This window comes from Phyllostomus discolor, chromosome 4, assembly GCF_004126475.2.
Source record: "Phyllostomus discolor isolate MPI-MPIP mPhyDis1 chromosome 4, mPhyDis1.pri.v3, whole genome shotgun sequence".
NCBI classification, from domain to species: Eukaryota; Metazoa; Chordata; class Mammalia; order Chiroptera; family Phyllostomidae; genus Phyllostomus; species Phyllostomus discolor.
Window position 1 is genome coordinate 22,794,883 of NC_040906.2, and position 20,870 is coordinate 22,815,752.

A 20,870-nucleotide genomic window follows, 5' to 3' on the forward strand; every position below is an offset into this window, starting at 1 on the left:
TATACCTATGAACTCCTATATCAGAAAGGAGGGAAAAAGGGCTCAATTCAATAACCTGAAATTCCACCTTAAGAACCCAAATACTAACCAGTAAACTAAATCCAAAGTAAGAGAAGGGAGGAAAAAATGAAGATTAGGGCAGGTATCAATGACATAGAAAACAGAAAAGCAATAGATCAGTGAAACCACAAATTGGCTCTTTGAAAAGATCAACAAAATTGACAGCCCTTTAGGCAGACTGACCAAGAAACTGGGAGAAAACACAAATTGTCAGAACCAGGAGTGAAAAGGGTACAGCAGTTACAATCATTATAAGGAGGTACATGTGAACAACACCATGCCAATAAGTTGTAAAACTTAGATGAAATAGATAAATTTCTAAAAAGATAAATTACCAAAAGTGACTCAGTAGGAAATAGAAATATGAATAGACCTGTAACAGGTAAAGAAATTGAATTACTAAGTTTTACATCTTTCCATAAAGAAGGCAAATGGTTTTCATGGTGAATTTTGTTGAATATTTAAAGAGTACCAATCCCTCACACAAGAGGGGCATTACATAGTGATAAACGGATCAGTTATCCAAAGAGTCACACCAGTCCTTAATTCATATGAACAGAGAATCAAAACTCATGAGGCAAAAATTGAGGACCGCAGGGAGATATGTATATGTATATATATTGTATATAAATATCAATATGTGTATATACACACACATATGCATATATACATATATGTGTGTGTACATATATACACGTGTGTGCGTGCATGTGTCTAAAGAAAATCTCATTTCACCGGACCTGGGCAGGCTCATCCTGATATTCACAGGGACCAGGGACAGAACACCAATGGATGCCTCCAGCTTCCCAGCCCAAACCCGCCCTGCGTCCCAAGGCCACACACATGCACATGCAGACACCTCAGCTGCCTCTTCCTAGCTTCATACACCGCGTCCCCAGCTCAGGTCACCCCCCAGGTCTATGAGGACACACTGGCAGCGGGATCAGCCCCCAGAAAGACAAGCCCTGGGGGAAAGGCCTGTGCAGCTCTGGGGACAGACTTCAGGGGCCAGGAATTCTGAGGCCCTAGGTACGTGGTCTAGAAGGAAGGGGCTCCAGGTGGCCCCCTTCTTGACCAGTGAGAGGTGCAGGCAGAGGAGAACCTAAAGCAGAGCCTAGGTCGGCCCGTTTGCCCAGATCTAAGGGCAGTTCTTGGACGTTCTACTGGGGGGCAACTCTCTTAATGCAACACTCCATCTTTCGTTCTTATAGGACGATGATGAAGGAATCATGTCGTAAGAGAGGCTCTGCTGTACTAGAAAAGGCTGTGGGTTGGGGTCAGGACCTCTGAGTTGACCCTAGCCACAAGGCCTAGGGTCATGAGCTATACTTCTTCGACTTGTCTCTCACAGCACCAGGCACCATAATGGCCCAGGGTGAGATCTAATGAGCAATTCATATTTGTAATGTCAAGGACTTCTGAGATTCCAGAACTCAAGCTGGTTTTCAAGAGTGATTTTTAAAAAGGGTTGCATTTTGTTTTTGTGTCTTTTGTTCTTGTTGTTGTTGTGAATCTAACCCAAGGTCCAAACCTGTTCCTAAGAGCTGGATGGCCCTTTCCTTTCTTACTTAATCTGAAAGTCCCCAGTGTCTAAAAGTAGACGTGTACTGTGGTGACTTTGTATTCTTTGCATGATTGTGGTTTGGGATTTGAAGTCCTTAGAGGACAGGCATAAGCTTAAAATCACATCCGGCAGAGACATGACTAGTCAAGAAGAATGCGAGGCATCTTCTGCAGGCATGTGAGGGGTCCCCTGCCATTTTCAGGAAGAGACTTTCACCCAGTAGCTGATGCAGTCGACACAGTAGATGCCTTTGATTTGTGGGGGGAGGAGCAAACTTTTCTCTACCCTGGAGGGTTTTTTTTGGCTGGTCTAATAATCAAGTACACAAGAGATAGAAGAACAAGAAAAAAAATAAGCAAATTTAATACATACCTATGTATGGGACCCCACCTACATGAGCGAGTCAGAGACCCCACATGCAGACAGGTTCACAGAGGGAAAGGGGGACAGAGGTGAGTAAGGCATCCTGAGCTGGGGATGAGGGGAGGGGTCTTGGGGCTACAAAAGGTTGTTGAAGGATGACAAGGAGAGCAGATGCTTAGTAAATAGAAGTTTGTCCTGCTATGTGTCCACTATTATAGTTAGAGACTTCAACACCCCTCTATCTGTAACTGGCAGGAGCAGCAGGCAGAAAATCAGTGAGCATATAGCTAAATTGCACAGCATTATCAATTACCTGGATCCAATTGACATCTTTGTCAGTTCATGTGGTTCATCCAGTAACAACAGAACGCACATTCTTCTGAAGCTCACAAGGAGCACTTACCAAGAGAAATCACCTTCTGGACCATAAAACACCTCTGAACAAACTTAAAAGCCTAGAAATCATGCAAAGTATGCACTCAGACCACAGTGAAATTAAACTAGTAATCGATAATAGAAAGATACCTGGAAAACCCAAAAATATTGGGGGAGTAACCAATGTGCTTCTAAATAACATGACTTGATAACTTAATGTCCACCCAAAAACCTGCACATGGATATTTGTAGCAGCTTTAACATAATCACCGCAAACTGGAATCAACCAGGTGGATGGATAAATAAAATGTGGTACAGCTGACCCTTACCTCAAGGCTCTGACCTCAAGTATGAGTACAGCCGGTCCTCTGCATATGTGGATTCCCAGCCTCAGGGTTGGCCCTTGAACCACAGGTTTGAACTGACTGCAGGATGTTCAAGGACCAAAACTGTGTGTTCACACAGTGGAATATTATTCAGCAAGTAAAGAAATGAGCTCTCAAGCCACAAAGGGGCACAGAGGAACCTTAAATGCATATTTCTAAGTGAAAGAAGCCAATATGAAAAGGCTACATACTGTGTGATTCCTGAAAATATGATATTCCGAAAAAGGCAAAACTAGGGTGGGAGTAAAAAAATAAGTGGTTACCCAGGGCTTGGGAGAGGTTAGGGAGGGATGAACAGGTGAAGCACAGAGGAACTTTCAGGCAGTGAAATTATTCTCTGTGCTTCTGTGACAGTGTGTAGGTGGCGTTAGGCTTTCGTCAAAACTCATAGAACTATACAACACAGAGTGGACATTAAACTGGGCTTCAGTTAATAATATTGTATCAACATCTGCTTATGAATCGTAACAAATATACCACACTAATGCAAGATGTCAGTAACAGGGAAAATGGGGCAGGGCGTGAGTTATATGGGAACTGTACTATATGCTCAGTTTTTCTATAAATCAAAGCTGTCCCAAAAAGTAAAGTCTACTGAAATAAAACCATTTATCCAATTAACAGATGATTCAATGTCCAAAGCTGAACAGTTTTAATATACGTTATTAAAACAATTTCAGACTTACAGAAACATCCCAAAGGTAGCACAGAGTTCCCATATACCCCTCACCTGGTTTCCTTTATTAACATCTTACATTAACATCTTACATTAGTGAGGTGCATTTGTTACATGAACAAGCCAATGATGACACGTTACTGTTAACTCAGTCCATAGTTGTTCCCAGTCTCCTTACTTTTTCCCTAATGTCCTTCTTCTGCTCCAGGATCCCACAGTGCATTTAGGCGTCACATCTCCCCTTGGCTTCCCTTGGCTCCCCTTGGCTTTAGGCTCAAGTGTCTCAGATTTTGTTGTGTTTTTTTTTTTCTTGACCTTGACAGTTTTGAGGAATACTGCTCAGGTGTTTTATAGAACCCTCTGTTGGGATATACGCTATGCCCTTCTTTCGGTCAGGCCGGGTTTTACAGGCTTGGGGTAGAAGAAGAGCTAGTCAGTCTTCTTCCCCCACCGCCACTCCCTCCCATACGTCTCCCTTTGGGGGAAGTCACTGTGCAGCGCACATGCAGGGCCTGGGGAGTTACATCCCACCATGCCTGGGAGCAGAGCGTGTACAACATTATTTGAAATTCTTTATGTCTTTTGCTATTTCAAAACATTTTTAATTAAATTTACTGGAGTGCTGCCATTGGTTAATACAATTATATAGGTTCCAAGTGTATCATTCTATGACACATAATCTGTACATTACCATGTGAGCTCACTACCCGAAGTCACCTCTCCTTCTGTCACTGTATGTGTGACCCACTTTATCCTGGAATTATTCTGCATGAGGGATTTGTCTCTTCTTCCCTGTTTATTTATTTTCTCAATTGCTCATTCACATCAGTGTGGACTTGTGCATGTTTAGTTTACACTGTGGGTTATAGTCCAATACCACTTTATTGTGTTGGTAAAACTGTTGCAGCTTTGGCCATTCAGCTCTTTCATTTGTCTCCTGCATCCTCTTTGACATGCTGTCACGGTGCGGGTTTTGTTTTTGACCAGTTCCTTGCTTACTGGCACTTACCAGATGTTCCAGGCTCTGATTTTTCCTGCTGTAATCCCAGAAGCAGCCATTTCCTCAAAGAGCCCCGTTCCCTTTATTGGAGAGTATCAGAAACCAAGACGGGGCACTGGGCTGCACACACATTTCACAGCGCACGCCCAGTCCCAGGACGCAGCCCGGGACTGGGGCCGCGGTGCTCCCCTGGGACTTGCGCATCACAAGCTCCTGTGAGGCTTTCCAAGGCTCCCCCGGTGATTCTGCATCACAGCCTGAGGAAGACACTCCTGGGAGACAGCTGTGGTCCCGGTCAGGGCTGCTGCTTTCCCACGGCCAAAATGACCACATTAGCACCTCTGCGGGCTCATAAGGGCCTTAACCCGGCGGGAAAGAGTTTGTAGCTCTTCAGGACCCTCTGTTTCTCCTCTGGTCAGTTGCAGTTCTCTTAGCTGGCACAATGACCTGAGTCCAAAGGAGCCCTGGTCAGCCTTCCCGGACTTCCAGAATGAAAATGCTCTTCAGGGACCTGTTGAGCTATTTCTTGATGTTTAGTTTCCAGTTAAAGAGTGGGAGTGGTTTACATGAGTCTATAGGAAAGGACAAAGAGAAACGCTAATAAAAGATTTAGTAAAAGAATCATTAATTGGAAATAGAGTTGCAGGTGTAAAACATGTCCATGGAGATGTGCCAAGTAAATAAATATGATAAATAAAAATAATCTGGAGTAGCGGGGCACACTTTTAAATCTATATTAACTGAAGTCTTTATGGATGGGGTCACATGATAACTGGGACCTGCTTCATAACAACCTGATAGTGGGGGGCAGATACAGATGAAAGGTTGATCATTGCTGAAGCTAGGTGGTAGGTGCACCATGGTTTATTACACTGTCTCTCTACTTCTGAGCATGTTGAAATTTCCATAATAAAACATATTTTAAAATCTTAGAAGTAAAGTATTTAGTGAATTTGTTACCATGTATCCTTGACCAGCTTGCTAAATTCAGCACCTCCATGTCCTCAGCAGTATACTTACTATCCTTTGAGATCCAAATATTATTGAATAGTATAATTCAGTTTTTAAAAATCCACAAGCATTAGAACTATTTGGTTCTTTCACAAACAATTTCTTGAGTGTACTCTGTTTGTGCACTGGGCTGGGTTCTGGAGACACACAGTGAACTTGGCGTGCTCCTTGCTCACAAAGAGTTGACAGTCTCTAGGAGAGAGACACTCCCTGAGCCATGAGGAGGCTGCAGTGAAGCGTGGGAAAAGCCACAGGAAAGGGTGAGAACCTGAAGCTCCAGCCAGGAGTCATGCACAGCAGTGACGTACACTGTAGATGGAAAAGAAGTTCCACAATTTCTAAAAACACTAGAGCGCTCTGTATGGGACTCTAAAGCACTGATCTAGGTAGTGTAGTATTAGAACATACTTGGCTTTAACGTGCCTACTTGATTAGGGCCATACATCAAACACTGGTTGACTCGTCAGACTTTCTTTTCCTTATTACCATATTTTGCTGTGTATGATGCCCACCAACATTTTTGTGCATGTTATACCTGGGATTATCATACCCATGGTATGTAAACATTATACCTATGTGTGACCCGCATCCTTATTTTTCCCTTAAAAATCTGGGCAAAAAAGTGTGCATTATACACGATAAAATATGGGCAAATTTATTGTTATGCAGGAGAAAACTTCATGAATGTGTAACTTTAAAATAATAGCCTTAGTATTCACTTTTAGAACACCATCTCTGGCAAACAGAATGTTCTGTGTCTATAAGGGGAATAATACTAGTATTTACTCATACTAATGGTATCAATTTGCATACCTCGCCATTTAATTCATATGCCAGTGGTGTGAGGGAGTATTTTACCTTCGTTTTAATAACAAGGAAACCCAGGTTCAGAGAAAGCAATTACTTTGGCCCAAGAGATAAGGCCCAAAACTTGAACCCAAACATATCTCACTCCCCAATCCAGCCCTTTTTCATTATACATCACTGTTTCTTCTGCACCTGTAATCTTCAAACCATTTTTGCAGCATAACCCATAAAGATTGGGAAAAAACTGTGTACCTCTATCATTAAAGAAGCCTCCCCAAAAATGTTATTTTGAATTTTGCTTTTACTTGCCACCTGGAAGTTTTTACATTTAGAGCCTATCAGCCAAAACTGGGGGGCAGGGGAGTGGGGTGCAGTAAGGGAACTGCTGTTAGGGGGGTGGGGAAGGCAATCACAGCCAGGGGTTTCTGAAGGCACCTGTGAGCCTCAGGCCTGCTGGGCAGACCTACCTGTGGCCCCGTATACCCTCCCCTCCATCCAGAAGATACTGTTGCCAGCTTCACCTTGAGATATTCAGTCTTCTCGAACCCAAATTAAATACGCACCTCTCTCACATTTAAATAGGAAAACACTAAAAGCCAAATCACCAAGTTTTCAGTACAACAGGAAGGGCCAGAGTCTCCAGACTGCTTTACGTGCGACTGGCCCAGCATTCACCCTGCCAGAGGGCTGAAACAGAAGTCCGGCTTGCGGAGAGAGAGACGTTCTGTGACCACAGCGGTAGAACCCCACACCCTAAAAAAGTAGACGTGACAGCGTGCGCCCTCTAACTTTTCAGAATTCTAGATCGGAAGATCAGACGCATACTCTTCTAGGACTGAAGGGGAAAAAATGAAAAGCAAAGAAATCACATAAATCCACAAAATGACCCAGAACATAGATTTTTTTTAAATCCCTAAATTGCCTCCCATCCAGCAGCTTTCTTTCTGACATCACAGATCTCCCATCTTCTCCTGCTATTAAGGACAGAATGCTGCTAAGGAGACCATTCTCCTTCACACATTTCTGTGAAGAGGCCGTTCCCGAGTCTTGCAATGCTTTTAGATCCCAAGTACATAAAGCCTTCATCTTAAAAACACTCAGCATGCATTTTATGGGACTTAGGAAATATACCAGCTAGTATGAATCAGTGCCATCCTGTCTGTCTGACCCATTTGGCTCTGTTGCATTTTTCATGTGATACACAAATCATCCCTCCAAGTTCTCCAACATGGAAAGCGCTGTACTTCAAGACTGCATGAGCCCCATGCCGTTGTTGGCTATACTTAAAGGGGGGTATACTTAACACTGAATTTACTGCGTTTCCACAGTATTTACTGTTTGGTTCAGCTCTCCCAAGTATATTATGAACATTCATTAAGAACACTGACAGCCCTGATTGGTGTGGCTCATTTTGTCGGGCTTTGTGCTGCGAAGCCAAAGGTCACCAGTTCGATTCCCGGTCAGGCCACATGCCTAGGTTGCAGGTTTGGTCCCCAGTCAGGGCGAGTATGTGAGACAACCGATCAATGTTTCTCTCTGTCCCTTCCTCTCTCCCTTTCCCTCTCTTTAAAAATAAATAAGTAAAATCTAAAAAAAAAAAAAAACCACAAAACACTGACAAAGCTTTTTAAATAAACTGATTAGTTAAGAGAATTTAAAACACTTGCACTAAGTGAAGTCAGACAGAGAAAAACAAATACTGTATGGTCTCATTTATATGTGAAATCTAAAAATAAAAAGAACAACTCAGATACAGGGCAGAGGTTGGTGGCTGCCAGAGACGGGGTGACGGGGTGGGTGAAATGGGTGCAGGCGCTCAGAAGGTACAAAATTCCAGATCTGAGTTCTGGGGATGTAACACATAGCATGACGACTAAAGATAACGATGTTTTACCATGTGTTTGAAGGTTGCTAAGAGTGTAGATTTTAAAAGTTCTCATCATAAGAAAAAAAATTTGTAACTATGTGAGGCGATGGATGTTCACCAGACTTACTGTGGTGATCACTTTGCAATATATACATTTATCACATCATCACGTCGTAGACCTGAAACTAGGACAGTGTAATGTGCCAGCTTCATCTCAGTACAACCCAGGGGAAAATACTTGCAAAGATAGAGGAGCACAGTGAGAGTCCGAAGTAACACTGCAGCTTTACACGTAAGGTTGAAGCGACGGACCTACCTACCGTTGAGAGGGTTTCTCCGGCGGGAACATCCTCCCGCCCAGGGGACAGCAGTCACTGCCCGAGGGAAGGCGTCCTGGGAGGGGTCTTCCTGTGCGAGGGGCGTCTGCAGCTCAGCGGTTACTCTCCTAAAAGAGTTACGTGTTTTTTCAAGCACTGGGTTTTAGAACAGATTGAGTGTTACTTGCCAGTTGTTCTTTGCGTGCAGTATTCGACCACTCCCTCCCTGCCTCCCAGAAATCATGACTGCACACAGGACCTTGAACTTATCAACACCAAACTCTTACCAGTTGAGTTAACATACTCTGACACCCCATCAAATCTGCACACATTTCAAGAACATTTCCTGCACCTCTCTAGTGAGAACAAGCACTGGCCTTATGGAAAAGTCCACAGCAAGTGAGTTTCTAGCAGGGCTTTATCCTCTTTTTCATTTTTAAAATCTGTCTTGTCAAGTTCGTTTACAGAAAAAGGTCTCCCAAAGAACTTGCTGTCGTCCATCTGGCCAACTCCAGAAATGTCCAACTTCTGAAGAACGGGCAGGGTCCTCTCAACACACTTGACCTTTTGAATTGGTCTTTGTCATTCTGCAGTTCGTTGTAATCCCTACCACACTGGCCCCGAGGACCTGACTTGTTGGGACACGCACTTCGTTCTTGGCTGTGGCGCTCGCTTTCTGCCCTTCTTCAAGCTTCACGTACACGTGAAGCTTCCGATAGCTAAGTGTTGTCAAACCTTATAAAGGTTTGTTTAAAAAGAGAAACAAGCTGCTTTTTTATAAAGTATAGAATTACTTCTTCCCACAGAAGGTGCTGAGGTGCACGGTTTTCCTCCGCACAACTTGAACGGTCCACAAACGGCTGTGTTTGCCGTTGCCCTGGCTCTCTTTGATTGTCCACAGAAGGTAATGTGGAGGTGGCTTTGCCTAACGTTGTCACTTACGCATGTGGCTAGAAAAATCATCAAACCCCACATTTGCCAGCAACCTTTACAAAGATTCTTCCATTTTTCCGGGGAGCCAGTTAGAGTTTGTCATATTTTTGAAAGAGAGCTTCATGTTTAGGCAGGAATTTTTTGGTGGGGGGCAGGGGAAGCACGACAAAGCCCCAGAGGAGCAGAGAGAAGCATCACCAGGAGCTGGTCTTTCCTTGTGGCTTCCTATTTGCTCAGCCTTTGCTTTCTGCAAGTCCTTGCACAAACAGACTGAATACCTGGATTATGCCCTCATCTGGACTAGAATACACTTACATTACATACCCTTTTCTCACTAATCAGCCTGACACATTCCTTTGTGGGGGAACGGTTCCAAAACAAACACTGTCAGCGCATCTAATTAGCAGGTCTGTGGGCAGTGCTTGGCAGTCCTGTTACATCCTGTTCAACAATAGAGAACAACAGCCTTGGCTAGGTCGGGCTTAAGGGAGGGAACAGCCTCCCTTAAGCATATACACTTTCTTAATGATATTTCCTTTCTGTGGCTTTTCTTGGGAAGCAGCCACTCGGTGAGTATTGTAATGAGGTGTGGGATCCTCGAAACAGCTACAGGAAATTTGGACTCGTCTTCACAGGTACCTTTGCGGAGGAACCCTGAGTGTCTGGCTTCTTGTTCCTTCCTCTCTCTGGTATTGAGGAGGAGCACATGCAGGAACTTTCTCCATGGACCTCTGGCACTGATGGGGGAAGACGAGGCTCCTGCCCGTGTTCTAGAATCATAAACTAACAGAGGGAAGGGACTGTGGAGAGCACTGAGACATGTGGCAGGGGTAGAAAAATGGAAGCCCAGAGAGCTCCCAGATTTTGTGAGTGCCAGAAGCAGGGTAGTGACTTTTGTTAGGCTATACAGCTGCCCCCTCGTAAGTGTATTTGTGTCGATGAAGGTTTTCTTTGATTACAAACTCTAGCACTGTGCTAGTTTTTTTTGGCTTTTAAACTTTGGTCAAAGAGTAACTTGGTAAACAACATTTCACCTTGGCCTGGTGGCATCTACATTCACATGTCAAACTGTCTCAGCATGTCTAACCCAGGCAAGACTTTTGTGAAACCCCCAGGACTGACCTGACCCTTCATGCCATTGAAAGTCACTTGATAAATATGCTGCATGTATAAACACAGTCTTAGCTGGTGAGGCCACCACCGCTTTTTGAGACCATTTGGTCACTTGAATAGATGGCCGTCACCTCCACCTAGGCACACTGCTTACCAAGCCTCTAATTAGGTGTCTGGTTAATATTGTGTTAATCATCTGATCTCTAAACATTTTAGAAAACCTAATTTTTTGTTGATTGTTGGGGGGGAGGGGGAATGTTCATCATTGTGTAACTCACATTTTAACTTTCTAACCCAAATTAATTGATGTTCATTGTAGAAAATATGAAAAGTACACAAAAAATGTAAAGAAAATTTCTCCAACATACATGTGTATATTTTTTAATAAACTGGAGATCATATTAAAAACATAATTGTATATCCAGCTTTTTTGTCACATCATATGAGATCCAGGAAAATAATAACATTTAAATTAAAAACTTTGTTAATGGGTACTTGAGTAGGACAAAACTTAGTTGGCTCTCAAATCACTAAGATCCATGTAGTAAACAGAGGCAGGTGAGTCCACAGAAAAATCGCCGGCCTGGGAATGAGGAAGCCAGCAGGTCATTCCTAGCTGGCCACTGATTTGCCGTGCGACCTTTGACAGACCACCCCCCACCACTGACACAGCAGGCATATGGCACAGATTTAAGCTGTCACTGACCAAAGAAGATTTACTTCAGCTTTATTGATTAGCATTTTGTATTAGTCTATTTGATTATTTTCAGTAAAGTTGACTATTTTTCCAGAATTTACCCACAGGGATTGAGATACAAGTCAAATGGTAATTCAGTCCACTGTTTTGAAATAATGTAAGCTTCAAGAAGAAACGGACTTTTTCCATTCTGCTCACTGCCCCATCCTCTTCATCCAGCACACCACATAGTAAATGCTCAATAAATAATCCATGAGTAAATGAAGAATTTGCTTTATTTTAGTTTTTCAAGTCTAGACTTAACATATTTTCTATTATTTTAAATAGCTTGTAAACTAATTCCAAGGAAATTGTCCACTTCAAATGTAGATCTGTATTACCAAGATACATGACTTTATTGAGTGATAGACCAGTATGTTGGGGACAGATGTGTTTTACCGGCCCAATGGAAACTTGAATGTCAAAAATAGGAGCTTTGCTAAACTACTCAGATAATTTAATTTTCAGAACATCTTTTTGGTCATTTTTTTAATGTGTGCCTTTTCCTTCCCTATAGGACTGTAAATAAGTAACCTGAATACACAATAGGGAAGAGAAGGAGTATTTACCTTTCCATACAAAAAATGTTGACTTTTCAGACTGAGCAGTATGTTCTGAAATGAATTGTTTTATGCTTTAGAATTATAAAAGGTACAAGAATATCTTGGTTTTGCCAGTGTATGTTTATAATAGTTCAAGACATTTTTCTTACAAGTAATCATGAGAGTACAGATAATAATATCTTGTTAAAATTGTTTTTAAAAAATCCTTTTTTATTTTATTCCAGTATCCAATGTATGGTATCCTAATTTTATTAAACCTCTTTAGTATTCTGAATATTAAATGGCTCAGTGTTGCCTCAGAAAGCATCTACATTGCTATCTCTAGCTACCATTAATAATCATATGCTACCTAGCTACCGCTAATCTGTTCAGTTCAGGAGGCCTTCCAAATGCTTGAAATACAGGCAAAGGCCCAGGCCACAGATATTTGCACTCTGTAAAAAGTGGCCATTTGCACTGAATTGATATCAGAGCAGAGACCCTTTGTAAAGTCAGAGGGAACTTACCAATCATTCTCCCAGCACTCTCATCCCCTGTGACGCCCACCCTTCCCCCTCCACTTTCCCAAGACCCCCATCAAGGGCAGCATCTGCACCCGAAACCACAGCCTGTAGCTACAGGAAGATTCAGCCTGTGGGCCCCAGTGCAGCTCCCTTTCCACCTCACTCCTATTGTAAGCCTGAATTTGAGGGACCCACGCACCATAAGGCCCCTCTACCAATCCTTAAAGGGTCTCAGTTACTTCCAGTGACGGTTGATGGCTTCCAAAGACTGCATTGGAAACACTGGAAGCCACTAACTTGAACTGATTTAACTTATACAGAAAGATCTAATTTGGCCTTGACAGTCAGGAGGTTGAAGGATCCTAAAGCCTTTCTTTAAGAGGGGCGCTGACACTTTTGTGCCAGAAAGAGAATCCTTGATGGTGGAGGGGAGGGAAATTAGAAGATAGAGCTGTGCATCATTGATTTTTAAAAAATCAGAATTTTGAATGAAAAGAGATGAAAAATTTCATTGGCAGGAGGGAAGACTGGGGCGGGAGAATGCCAGTGTGGAATGGTGGGGAGTGAGGCCTGCGGTTACCTGTGGGGCCGGGGACGGGGGAGTTCATGCCTGAGAGAGGCACCAGCCCAGGATTTAGGGACAGAAATAATATGAATGTCAAAGCAGCAAGCATGAAAGATGACTTGTTCCTTCCTCGAGCTTCCCCGAGCTTCCCCGAGCTTCCCCGAGCTTCCCCGATAGCATACTTAAGGTATACCCTTTAAAAGAGAGAGACCTAATCAGAGGCAGCTTAATATTTACTCAGAAAGTACCTATGAGCAGTACTCAACCCTTCTTCTTCACGCCTAACTCCACCTCAGTTTTTCTTACCTCGTTTTTCTCACTGAAAGGGCTAGAGAGTTTGCCCAGGCCACCCCCAGAGACAGGGAAAGAGAAAAGACTCAGTTATTGGTTAGCACAGCCCATTGCTAACCAGACACAGCTAATCAATGCTTCCTCTCCCCCATCGATGTTTCTCTGTCCCTTTCTCTCTCTCCAAAAGAAATGAAAACATGTCCTCAAGTGAGGATTAAAAAAAAAAATCAATATAAAACACGCAAGGGGCATAAACTAATTTACTAAAAAAATATGCAAATGGCCAATAAATACATAAACCAGTCCATATTAATTGTAATTAAAGAAAATGAGATTTACCTATGAGCTTTGAGAAAATACAATAATAGATATGAAATGTAAAGCCCTATATAAAAATATTAGTTCATAATCACTTCTTAATTTTGTTTTGCAAAGCCCATATTTTTGTTTCAGATATTTAGAACAGCTCTAATATTAGCCAGCTGTCTTTGGGAATGATTGGCCTGGAACAGTGGTTTTCAAACTTTCATGTTCATAAATTCTCTGGAGGGCTTGTTAAAACACAGATCGCTGGGCCCCACCCTCGAGTTTATGACTCAGTGAGTCTGGATTGGGACCCAATAATTTGCATTTCTAACAAATTCCCGGGTGATGCTGGTTTGGCTGGTGCAGGGACCACACTTTGAGAGTCGCTGGCTTAGAACACGTTGAGTATCAGAAAATTCTGTAATGCCATCTTGTTAAGAGAATTGTACCAGTGAGAGGAGACAGTTAGGGAATTAGGCTGAAGTTCTGATGAAACACTTTGGGTCATTTCTTTGAAAGCATTTCTCCTTCTAAATTGACATCACTAACTTACTCCTAAGCAACTAATCATGCTGCTCATAAAATTAGATTTGGTTTACTTCTGAACTGTTTTGTATTTTCCTAATGTACCCGTGCTTGAAATTTTTCATTAATTTTGGCTCCATTAAGTGTCTTAGTACTTTGAGGAACTGAAATGCAATATGTTAAATAGAAGTAAATCCTGTTCAGAGTCTTAGATGCCTATCTTCGTTATAAGTTATTATTTCTTTTAAAGAAACTTAACTTCAAAACTTAACAGTTAAATTTTTTATTTTTACATTAAGAAGAAAGGTTCCTTGGTAAATCAGTGGAATCCATATATAAGCCAAGATTATTCAAGATTATTGTTTTTTAAGTCTGTATGAACCTAACGATACTCTCATATTTACTTCCTTTGTCTCAGATGCAGCAAGACATTCCTAAACATCTCTTGGGCTCTTAGAAGTCCTTACAGAAGGACAATTCTCTTATTTATGGTTCTCTATGACTACAATTATAATATACTCTGGCTTTTTCCTTTTCCAGAAATTATAGAACATTTTTAAATCCTCCTGCAGTCCTTTACTCTTCTAGGATTAAATAAGATTTTCCTAAGGCAATCCCCCAAAGAGATGGACGTTTGTTTGTTGAGAATTCTATTAACTGCCAGGTGAACCATAAAAAAACCTTAGATGTGTTAGAAATATCAGTTTTTCCCTATCCCCCAAAAAATATTCGGGGCGAATTTATCATGATTTTAGACAGCTCCATAGGCTATTGCTGAGTTCTGTCACCATCCACAAATCATCACAAAGCATTTATTAAGCTTTTGCTCTAAAGGTAACAGCGAGTTGCTGTCCCCAGTAGGGTAGCAAAATTAACAAATAAATTAATTAACCCTTGTTTACATTCTATTTCAAAGCCAAGATTTTAAGTAAAGCTTTTGCCAAAGGTTATTAGCTGAGCTTGGTTTACAAACTAAAAGTGCAAGACCTGTGAAAGCCAAATGCTTTGTGGGGTGCAATCAGGGGAAAAGCCTTCCTTAATTAACTCTGGGGATTAAGAGGTAAATAAAAAGATCATTGCAGGACATACCGATTGTTCTTCCCAGATTTGAGTCTTAGCAGGCATTAAGGGATGTTTTGAATAACTTAAAGGACCATGTGGCCAGTAACAGGGGAAAAGGCCTAGATTTCAGGTCAGAAGACTGGAGTCAAGTCCACTCACTTCCTAGTCCTGGGACCAGAGCAGCCACCAGTTATTTTATTCTTTCATTTCAGTGTATTGATTTACTGACTGGCTTATTAAAAATAGGAAAGTAAAGAGTACCTAGCTTATAGAACTAATGTAAGGAAAATTCATGTAAAAACAAGGACGAAGGGCCGTTCAGATGCTGCCTGATTTAAGTGTCTAATTTTGACCTTGCTGTATTTGCACTTACCATTCAGAATCATTGCAATAGCTTTATAAGCTAGCACATAGACGCCTTAATCTGCCAGACATTTGGCCAAAGGAGCTGGATCTTGTCCAGTCTCTTACAATTCTAGTCAAACCATATGGATACCTTTTCAGCCCCCATATCCCCATCCTCAGCCAAAAAAAATTACAACGAACACTCCTAAATGTGATATGTCCAAGTGTAGTCCATTTCTCACTCTACAAGGAGCCACAACAGTTCTGGAATCCAACATTTCCAGACTCACTGCTCTTTCCCCGCTCTCGCCTGTGCCTGCGGTGGAAGAAAGGGGCCTCTGGAAAACGTGGACAGGGTGAATCCCGGCGATCACGGGGCGAGGCTTGACCGGAGGTGGGGCTCCGGGAGGTGGCTGTGAAACCCGGACTCTCCTCAGACGTCAGCACCAGCCTTAGTCAGTTTCCTACTGAAATTGCGTATTAAACTGTCTTTATTTTAACCCCACTATGTCCCCCAGTAGAACGAGTCTGTTACATCACGTCATTTATTTAAATCATAACGAAATCATTTTATCTTAGGATATTTAGTAACATGTCTGTGACTTCTTCTAAACAGCACAGATACATGTGTAAATACATGTATAGCACATACACACCCATGCAGGTGTATACTGTACGTGGTATTTGGCTGATTTCCTAATCAGGCAAACTGTAAGTTGTTTGCTTATGTTCATTTACTTCTACAATAACAGAAGAAAGCACCAACCCAAAATATTAAAATAACCAGGGCCCAATAACTACCCCCCTTAGCTAAGAGATTTAAATAATCATCTTGGTTTCTTGGAAAAACCAATAATAGCTAGTGGTCCTATGGGGCGCCTTACATAGTAGCTATCTACCAAACCACACTCGCCTGCCTTGTAACGTGCACTTTCTTCGGCGCCCCACCCTGTTCGCTGTGGGCTCCGACATGTGGAAATCAGCCAAAGCTCTACTACCCTGCTCTGCAAGCCTGTCCTTTGGCTTGTCAGAGATCCAGCCAAACTCAAGCCTGCATCTGAATCCTAGTGAAATATCTGAGGTCACTGCCTGAGCCAAAAATAAAAATGCAGCAGGAGTAGGACCCAACATCAACAGAGCAGAAGCATTTCAGTGACCTCAGCTTGGGGCAGGGGCCTTTAGCAGTTTCCTGTGACCTCCCTGTGTGCAGAGAGAATCTGGAAGGGCGCAGACAAAGCCATCGAGCCTGTCTCTAATTGGTCTCACATCATCAGCATTCCAGAACAGGAAACTGTCTGCAGCCGGGAATTCTTGCTTCTTGGCCATAATATCTGAGAAGCAAACCTTTCTCCCCTGCACATATCTAGTTTGTAGCAAGTCGGTTTTCTTGGTTTTGACAGCTGCAATAAGAATGTGTCTGTCCCATGTCTTGGCAATTGACTTAGATTTCTAGGTTACGAACTCCTCCCTCAGTTGCCATAGGTCAGTTAGTAAGCTAATTTTTAGGTCAACGACTGTTCATAAAATGTAGAGTCTCATTCCGTGGTGCCTTTACTAAGACACAGAATGAGATTTGTGTTGCCCCCAAATGGCAGACATGTTGTCCTCTACCAAGAAAGGGGACCGGTTTGCCAGGGCACATGTGGATGATGGATGCCACTGTCCCTTGGTGCTTCCGCCCAAGCAGACCTCAAGTTCCTCCTTCCTTGTGCTACAACCTGTGGTGCACCCGGTGCTGATATGCACCAGGGCCACACCGGGGTGGTTGTCCCAAGGTTTCAAACACAACTCCTTCCAGAGAGGGCGGTAAGTGACTGCTACCTCGAGCCAGCTCCCTCCTTCGCCCTCAAATGGAAACCCCACTTCTTTCCTTGGAGAGATGTGGGGGTGATGAGGGTGGGGGAGGCTTAGAAAGAAATCCTTAACGTAGAATTGAAAGTTTATAAGGCAGGGCAGAGCCAGCTCCTTTTGGCCAGATTTCTGATCGTCAGAGCTGCATGTACTAATTTGTATAAACTATTTCATAGCTTTTGCTCAATCAATGCAAATAAATAAAGTTGAAAGTACTGTTTTTCACTTTAAGGCTCATCTCATGCAGTCCCAGCTCGTCAGCTTGAGCCGTTCCCAGGAGGGGCCCACAAGGCTACGCTCCCATCCTTCGTCCACGGACTTGGGGGCAAGGAAATATGGAAGGGGGAGGACCAAACCCAGGGTAGCCTTTTTTCCTCCTGCACAAAATCCACAGGCTGGACGGAACCTCGCATACTATCTAATCCATCCTTCTTTATCACGTTTGTGGAGAGTGAGGTGCAGAGATGAGTGACTTACCTAAGAGCCCAGTGACTCCTGGGCTCCCCCGGGCCGAGAACTCTGGGCCCCTCACTCCATCAAGCCCGCCTGCTGCAGTGAGCGGCCTCCTCGACACTCACAGGGCCCCTCTGCACTGCAGTAGTTGCCAAACCCTATCTGCTTCAGTTATATAAAAGCAATTCATTTTATGAAGCAAACACAGAAGTTTTTCATTTTTCGTGGCCCAGACAGGGCACAAAGAAGCAAAGGATACTGCCAAGAAACCACCCACAGGTGCGGGGCCAAAGAGCAAATAAATGTGACTGAGGGCGAGCCACCAAGACGGCTTTGGGGAGGGCTGAAAAATTGGTGAGTTGATAGAATGTTAAGGGTTGCTGAGCGATGCAGAGAATTGTGTCATTAGTGACAGTCTAAATTATTTCGAGAAACCATAGGATGATTATGCTAGTGTCAGCTATTTTAATCAAATAATGTATTAAAAATATACACTTGTGGAAGTGACAAGGATAAGGATACTACACCGGACCTTACTGATGGTGTAAGCCTGGGGAGAGCGTGTTTTACCCCCGGGGCACCTCCTCCAGGAGGCCTTCTCCAGACAGATGAGGCCAGCGGTTCTCAGCTGGGACGGCCTCCCCCACCGGGCACATTTGGACGTTTGTCAGTGTCTGCAGACATTGTCGGTTGTCACAAATGCAGGGAATGGAGGAAGGGTGGGACTGGCATCCAGTGGGTAGAAGCCAGAGACACTGGAAACATCCCACAATGCCCAGGACAGCCTCCCCGCAACAAAGAACCAGCCAGCCCCAAACACCTGGATTAGGTGAAGCAATGGATGTTTTCAGGAAAAACCCGTTGCATGGCTGTGGGCCGCAGCCACGGTGCGTCCCTGCAGTGGCATTCTCTGTGACACGAAAAAGGCAGGACATAGGTCTTTGTTCTCTGTGGTGCACAGCCGCAAGCAAGAGCCAGGCAACAGCCGATGGCTGGGACTGAGTGACTCAGAAACGGAGGTGCTGGCTCCCTTTGATTTACCGCTCAGGAGCACCGAAGGGACGTTTCTCTTTCATTATGTGCGGCAATTTTCTGGCCAGATGATTGCACTAGTAGATTTGCCTTCTATAAAAGACATGTTCCTGAAAAGTTGGTGTTTGTTAAATCATGTTTTAAATAAAGTCAGGACATTCGGTAAATACTAAGGAGCCGGTGACGTTTTAACGTGAAAGATCCTTTTTAATAAAGTCCTATTCTCAAAGAGGAGCATACCTATATTGCATTTTTTTAAAGTAAATACTTTCTTTTTCCTGTGCATTACATTTTTATTACAGAGCTCCATAAAATTTATGTAAGAGAACAGTTTCTCTTCCTTCTTCCTTTTCCTCCCTTATCCTTTTCCTTTAAAGAAAAAGTCAGGGGGCGAATTAACAACAGAGTCTCTGAATTTAGGAAGGTCATTGATCAGTCTATCCATTACACAGTTCAAAAGATGCCTGCTGGGTTACAAATTGTTAGAAAACAGGACTTGGTTCTATTTTGAAATCATTAATTTTTTATCTCACTTTTTTTTTTCTGTTACTGACCTTTGGTTAGAAAGAGCAGGTGCACTTGGTCCCTCCATCACCCGTGGGTGTTTGCTGCTCCAGAAATATTCGATAAGAGTCAACTCCTGCCACGGGTGGGGGTGGGGGGCTGGTATCAGCAGAGATAAGGGAGTGGCACTGAAGGAACCCAGTGGTTTTCTCCTTATCAATCGCCGCCCTAGGGCAACATCCCCTGTATATAAATCACTGACTAACTCAGCAGGGCAAAGGGGGCAGGAAGGAGGAAATTTATTTGATAAAGCTACCATTAGTGTCACTTCACTGACAGGAGGTTACACAGAGGTATGACCCAATGGGGACAAAGCCACTGCCACTGGGGAGGAGCTGGCCCAGACAAGAGAAGCAGACCTCGGCCTGACCTTCATCCCCACAGAAAGGAAGGAGGGGCAGGGGGCAGAGAGATGCCACAGATGGCCCAGCTTGTCACCTGCCCTGGCCAGCATAGCACCACTGTCGAGGAGGCTAGAGCCACCATGAGAGGTGGTGTCACACTCTGCTGCTCCTTTGAGCCCTTGCCATTTGGACCACCCTCCCTCACCCACTCACCCACTGTAGTCTTGCTGACCCCGGTGAGCAGGCGGGGGTCAGTAAGAGCAGCCTTTTTACTAATGAAGGAACCAGAGCACCACAGAAGTAAGTCACTTGCTCACACCACTCAAGGGAAGGTTTCTGATTCGGACACTATTCTGACTCAAAGCCCTGCATTCCCCGGCCCGACGGCACACACTCTCGCTCAAGTGACCGGGCCTCAGTAAGAGTCACGGCTGAGCAGCCAGAGGTCCTGGGTTCTAGACACAACCCTCTTCAACTCACTGCGTCCTCAGAGGGTAATCGTGTGCCCTCTTAGACTCTTAGTTTTCTTATCTGTGAAATCAGAGGGTGGATCAAGGTGTCCTCGGGTCGCCACAGTAACATAAGTGAAGTCAGATTGAAATGAGGCCCCCAGAAAGGCAGCAGACAGCTGCTTACATGAAAGGGGCAGTCTTAGCTGTATTAAGCACTTGCTGTATGCCAGGAACTGTGCTAAAAGCTTTCTTCGTGATCTCACTGGAGCCTCACAACACCTCTACGAGGTGTCTGGTCATGGAAAGCCCACCTAGCAAACAAGGAAAGTGAATGAAGCTCAGAGAGGTGCAGTGACTCGCTCAGGTCCGTTGTGCTGGTCTGCTCAGGCTGTCACACACAATACCGCAGGCTGGGCGGCGTAATAGCAGGGACTTCGTTCTCTCGGTTCCGGAGGCTGGGAGTCCCAGATCAAGGGGCAGCAGGGCTTGGTTTGGGGCAGCGCTGTCTTCCTGGCTTGTAGATGGCCACCTCTGAGCTTCCTGTTGTCCCGTCTCGTAAGGACACTAATGGTATCAAATCAGGGCCCACCCTTATCATTTGTTTAACCTTAATTACTTCCTAAAGGCCCTATCTCCAGTTATAGTGGCACTGAAGGTTAGGGCTTCAATACAGGAATGGGGCGGGGACACAGTTCAGTCCACGGCAGCCCTGCAGCCAGAGAGTGATGTCAGGGGGTGCGTAGAAGGCGGCCATCTTCCTCTTTGCTTGCCCTCCTAACCGCTGCGGCTGACTGGGCCCAGAGAGC

The 20,870-nt window shown here is 43.8% G+C and overlaps 1 protein-coding gene across 2 annotated transcripts in view; it reads left to right on the forward strand.

Annotated features, from left to right (window-relative positions):
- PLEKHM3 (pleckstrin homology domain containing M3) overlaps positions 1-20,870 on the forward strand; it is a 171,725-nt gene that overhangs the window by 143,314 nt on the left and 7,541 nt on the right. Inside the window, exon 8 of one of the 2 annotated variants that reach the window (XM_036022966.1) lies at positions 9,995-10,232. The exons of the other annotated variant lie outside the window; for it this stretch is intronic. Within the exon in view, the coding sequence (XP_035878859.1) occupies positions 9,995-10,055 (61 nt within the window). The 3' untranslated portion in view covers positions 10,056-10,232. Of the gene's footprint in view, positions 1-9,994; positions 10,233-20,870 lie in introns of those variants that run through there. 2 annotated transcript variants of the gene reach the window in all.